General features: G+C 35.5%; 1 protein-coding gene across 1 annotated transcript; it reads right to left on the bottom strand.

Moving 5' to 3' along the window:
• Window positions 1–389: 389 nt before the first annotated feature.
• On the bottom strand, window positions 390–5,964 carry LOC18054603 (rab3 GTPase-activating protein catalytic subunit). The gene is made up of 14 exons (XM_006452339.2): window positions 5,724–5,964; window positions 5,528–5,574; window positions 4,801–5,007; window positions 4,411–4,508; window positions 3,884–4,077; window positions 3,563–3,744; window positions 2,820–3,161; window positions 2,669–2,733; window positions 2,453–2,501; window positions 2,185–2,341; window positions 1,780–1,864; window positions 1,617–1,686; window positions 1,345–1,485; window positions 390–936 (listed from the first exon to the last, which is right to left on the bottom strand). Exons 1-14 carry the CDS (start codon window positions 5,818–5,820, stop codon window positions 517–519), a joined length of 2,154 nt encoding a protein of 717 aa, XP_006452402.1. The 5' UTR covers window positions 5,821–5,964; the 3' UTR covers window positions 390–516.

Here is a 5,964-nt window from a genome sequence, read left to right as displayed (position 1 = left end):
CTTTTTGTACTGGATATCAAATTTTGTCGTCCCAAATCTTCTCACCAAGTATTTCCAATTCGATAAGGTAAATGAAGACCAAGAGCAAAAGCCAGGTGATAAACGATCGTGAGGAATTGAGGCTGTTGTAGCGCCTCTAGAAGAACCAACATCTAACCGAGGCAAGGGCAGCCCACGCGCTCTCTTATCGACTTTTTATCATTATTATTGTTTATTGGCCAATTTTGGCATTTAATTTGTGCACGTTGTATTATTACACAACCATGTTATTTTCACTGAGAATGTTGCTTGTAGTTCGTGACATATAAAGGCTATCAATTTTTCTCCATTCCTTCTGATTTCCAAAAAAAGATAAAATAAAGGCAACAATAATAAAAAATAAAATAAAATAAAATACAAGATTCCCTTTTCTAGTCATTTCATAAATAATTTACAGTTGTATGCAAAGCCACTCTCCTTCCTTAACCCAAAGGAGACAAAGATAAAATAATTATTCTTTGAAAAATGGGGATACAATTAAACAATCGTCCAATCATTTTCTTCATGAGAAGAAGGTTTTGCAGATGGGGATGATCTATCGGACTCCGGAGATAACTTGGAAAATTGTGAGGACTTGCCATCACTTTCATTATGACGATAAGGTTTCTCTTTCTCAGCTGGGGATGACCTATCTGGCTTCGGAGATAACTTAGAAAATAGTGACGACTTGCCATCAAAGAAACTGGAAAAAGGTTGGCGAGTTGAATTCACTTCTATATTCTTTGGGTCTCTAGGAGTAGGAGGTGGTTTTCTCAATTTATCCTTACTACCAAAGTTGAGACTAAGCCTCCTAAACCGACTTTTCAGATCATCTCCTGTGGTAGTGTTTGTGTCGTCAGCATGATTATTCAGGACTTCCTCCGGATGAGATAGCATGGTCTCCACCGTTTCATATACCTAGAACAGAATTTAACATGGAACTTAATGATAACATTTTTCATGTCTTTCCGGTTAAAAGTTAGCAATGATCTATACAAACATCAGGGAACAATCCATTGAAGACAAGAATGAAATTTAAGTAACAGAATTAACCAAATTGGACATTCTATATTCGCAAATCCATTTCCAAAAAATATTAGAAGAAAGAGATGAATGTCTGCTGGTATAATTCATTCTACTGATCCGGGGAAACTTTGGATGTGTCAAGCCTTAAATTATTCCACTGTAATAAATGAATTTTAGATAAAATCATAATTATCACAATAGTCAACATAGAGTTTACAATTCTGGTTAATTCTATGCTAGTGAAGCTTCATGTATAGCAAAATATAAATATGCAATCAACTAAAGTGTAACAGAACAAACCTGGAAAATATCATCAACCTTCTCAGTCCAGGTGCTTCCTTGACAAGTGGCAACAATGTAGTCTTTGCACTCATAAAAAAGCTTGGACAAACCATCATTAGATGAGAGTCTGTCCTCAGCTAACACAAATCCCAAACCAAGCTGAAAAGTCAAAACATAGGACATCATTAGCTGCGTAAAAGAATGATTGCTGATTGATTCATAGTTGGCAATCTGTACATAAATCAGTGACCATGGAATAAAACTTCTTGTTATACTATAAGGTTACTTACTAAAGACAGGAACAATTGTTTAAAAAGATCAGAAGGTGAGATATCCTGTAAGGCATTCAGGATACCCTCCCTGCAAAATCAACGGACTAGATATTCATATCATAGACATAGTCAAACATATAATTTGACAGTCACAGTGTCAATGAAAACAATTTATTCTTACACTGCCAAGTCCTCATCAAAGAGAGGGGCTTGTTTAACAGCTGGTACTGGTTTGGATGTTTCCCACAGTTCACGCCACAAATTACCTAACATCAATGCATCATAATTTATTAGAACATATACAATATTTTTATCAAAAATGGATAATCAGTTATAACATATCATTCTACAATTACTTGCAATTGTGTTTCATGTTAGTGTACCAAATGAATCACAAATACAGTTAAAAGCACTGTTGGCATGTGTTGATATTATTACTAGCTAAACAAAAAGTACAAAAAATATTAACTATAAAAATCTCTTCCCAAGATCTGCCACCTCTATTTAACATTTTCCTTCAGCAAACAAGAAGAGTAACGACATTTACTTAGCAGTGGAAAATGGGACAAACTGACAAAGGGGATACCTTCTTTTTGCATTCGACGACTTAGTTGCCCTTTCATTGATGAAGAGTCACTTCCATCAGAGGACTCTTTTGCCTCATCACTCTGATCAGTTTCAGTCCAATCAGGCGGCGAATGCCATCTCACAAAATCTTCTAAACTACAACCAGGATTTGCAGCCTAATACAATCATAGAAAACCTGGTTACACTACGTGTAAGGAACCCCCCCTGATAGTATCAATTTTTACTTGACAATCCAAAAAATAGACACCTTCAAATTACATTATTACCTTGAAAGCCTGCATGTCAGACAGGAGTTGAGAACACCCAGCACCAACACTGCCCATTAAAAATTAATAAAATAATAACATGATCCTACAGTAGTCAAGTAAAAACATTTAATAAATCCTAGTTTTTAATTCATTCAGGAAAGCCTAAGACTTGTGGAGGGGGATAAAATCTTAGCATAATTGACAAGGTCAAACTGAATCAATGTATATACTAACCTCCCCGTTCGAAGCACTAACTCCTCTGTTTCTTTGATTAGATCTTCTGTGAGCAAAGGCCCTTCCTACTTACATACACAGGCACATAGATCAAAACAATAGAACTTGGTTTTGAAGAGAGAGTAAATTTAGTCCATGTTATTAGCCAAACCTGAGAAATGGGGGAGTATACAGGTTCACCAGTCTCCAACATTATTAAATCAGTTGGCTGGTAAGCTCCTAGTCGGATAACAAGCTCTCCAGTGCAAACTCTAGCGTACAAGACAGGGGTTTCAGGCATTGTATCCATACAAGGAGATGAATCCTCAACATTCGAACTGCACTGCCTCATAACAGATTCCAAGGATTCAGTAGCAATAGTATGGCGCCTTTTCCTTGAAAGACAGCAATTGATAACCTGCAATTGTTGGTATAAGAGACAGGAGTTCAGATCTGGAGTCTCATCTAGAGGAATGCCAGGAATATGTTGCTCTTCGGACCAAAGTCTTCTTAGCTGCATGTATACAAATTCCACAGATTATTTGTCAGCAAAAGTTTAAAAATAAAACGCAACATTATATCCACATTCAATGTGTAAATTTGGTGAGTTTGCAGAATATTGTACGCATGATAAAATTAACTCAAAAATAATTGCAGACCAATAACTTATTTTAAAACTTTTGCCAATTCTAACACCAAAGGATCTCTGCTTTCTAATCTTATGCAAAAGAAATATCATGCAGTTAAACAAAAAGCAACTTTTTAAAAAACAGATTTCATGTGATTTCAAAGGAAGTATAAAGTTTGAAACAATAAAAGGTATCACGCCATTGAACAAGCAATAAGATTGTAGTATGACTGATGCTTTCCTTCCATTCATCTAGTTCAAGAATTGGAACTCTGTCAAGCACTTACCTCAGCAACAACTTTGCACCAGAACAATGCCATTTTTCGCAGGTTTTTAAAGCTTCCAATAACTTCAGATAACTTAACAATAAAGCTTTCAGGAGGCGCACCATGAATTTCTCTAGGCAAATTTGTCATGTTAGCAACTGCCTCTGAGTCCATGCAAATCTTCCTTCTGAGAAAGTTTCCCTCTGAGAACATCTTGCAGATATTACAATGGAAATGAAAAATCACCCCAGGATAATGCAAAAGATTATAGATGAAGTTTTTATCTCTTTTTTTTTTCCCAACACAATGATACTATCGAGGTCACCTAATGTACTGATCTACCTGCATCGAACAGTGAATGCATCAAAGACAGCACTTTCTCATTATCCCCCAATTCAGAAGCAAGTTTATCTTCTTTGTCACGAAGAACCAATGACTTCACTGCAGAAAGGCTCAAGCTTGCCCTCTCCATTATAGGTGAAGAACTTCCAGATGATGCCAAAATATCTTTTATTGACTTAAGCTTTTTTCCAGTCCTGTACAAGTAATTCCAACATGTATTCAGGAGGTTAAGAACACCAGGCGGGTGGTGAAAAATGATAACTTACCAGTGATTCAGACGTTAGAATACCTATTATTCTAGAAGATTACACTTCATTAGCATATTCAAGAAGATACTTCAGACTTAAAGTGGAACAGCATGCATTATAACGAAAAAAATAAAAAATAAAAAAATAATCTACTAAGACGAAATCAGAATACGGCAACTCCAGAAAAGAAATAAAGAATCGACAAAAAATACAAAAAATCATACACAAGACTAAAGTATTAGCATAAAAAATTAACAAATTTCAACAGCAAGAACTCACTCAACAGCTACAGCTAGTTGCTTCAATACCGATGCCGAAGGAATGCTATTTACATCAGTGGCTTTTAAACGTTCTAGCAAGAAACCCACATCTGACACCTATAAAACAACAATAGCCTCACCCATCAAAATGAAAAGGGGAAAAAAAAGTAATAGGACACTTCCATGTAGTATCAAATAATTTCCACCCAAGTAATGGGGTGTCATTCATGAATTGGATAGTCAATTTTGTAACTTATAAAATTAATTAGTAGTCTACTGCACCATCAAATGTATGGATGCTACTTCACTTGAGATGGACAAGGTTTGGACACTACTTGCAAAGTGTACTACTATTCCAAAAACAGAAAGAAAAAGGCACAATGAATTGAACATTGTGAAAGTTTCTTGCCTTTGCTTCAAGATCATTTTTCATGTTCAGTATGTACATATTATCATCATAAAATGGAGCCGCCATGGTTGAATTTTCAACTTTCTCGGTTTCTTCTACCCCTTTCCTTCCTATTCTTATGTTCTTAAATCTATCTTGCCAATCTTGTTTTGTTCCTATACGCGCAGGTCTCCACTTTGGCAGCGGATGCCTCACTTCCTGTTGATCCTGTACCATAAGGTTTAAACACAATCCAATAACAACAAAATCAAGAAAAAAATAATAATTTCACCTTTATAAAGTTCGAGTTAACATTTTTTTACCATCTACAAATAAATAATAAATAAACTTATCCATACAAACAGATGTAGCATGATATGATTGGAAGAACAACAACCGGCCACCAAAAAACAAAAAAAAGAGAGAGAATTCAACATTTCCAATCTTATTTAAATACAATGAGTTTTTTCTCCTTTCAACTTCCAATCTCTTTCATTTTCCAATCATATCAAGCCGCAATGAAAATTTATTGCATGTGAATTATAAATTTATATCTCGTTTTCTATACAAAATTAATAATAAAATTTTAACATATGATCAATGCCAGCTGCTTCATCTTCATAATAATAATAATAATAATCCCATTTTCTTTTCTCAACAACCAAACAGAAAACAATCACAGCTAAGTTCCAAATTTTATTCACAACAGAAATTTAAATTAAATCAACAAGCTATCAAATATGCATACCGTTGAATCTTCGTCATTTTCTAAACTCGACGATTGCTTATCAGAATCTTCTCGATCAAGCCAAAGACGCACAAGAAAAAAAATCAAGTAAAAGCAAATTTTTAATGATATAAATAAGCAATAATATAAACTAAAGAAAAAAGGAAATTGAGTAGCGGAGGGTGAAATTGTAAATAAGAAGAAAAATTGGGGGCACCTCGGTCAGATTTGAAATCGGTGAAGACGCGCTCCGCTTTTGCCGCAGCAGAATTGAAGGCAGTTCTGGCTTTGGAGACAAAGGAGGGGGGCTCCATAACGTGCGCCGGGAAGGCGTAGGTTAATCAATGAGCGGATTTTGGCGTGGGATGCGCAACGAAAATGATGGCATTTTTGCGGGAATAATATAGTTTGGTTTGTGATTATTAGGGAGGATGATGTCGACGACTGGGAGCAGGAAA

This window comes from Citrus clementina, unplaced genomic scaffold (genome assembly GCF_000493195.1).
Source record: "Citrus clementina cultivar Clemenules unplaced genomic scaffold, Citrus_clementina_v1.0 scaffold_1, whole genome shotgun sequence".
Lineage (NCBI taxonomy): Eukaryota > Viridiplantae > Streptophyta > Magnoliopsida > Sapindales > Rutaceae > Citrus > Citrus x clementina.
This window is presented reverse-complemented; position numbering and strand designations above follow the sequence as displayed.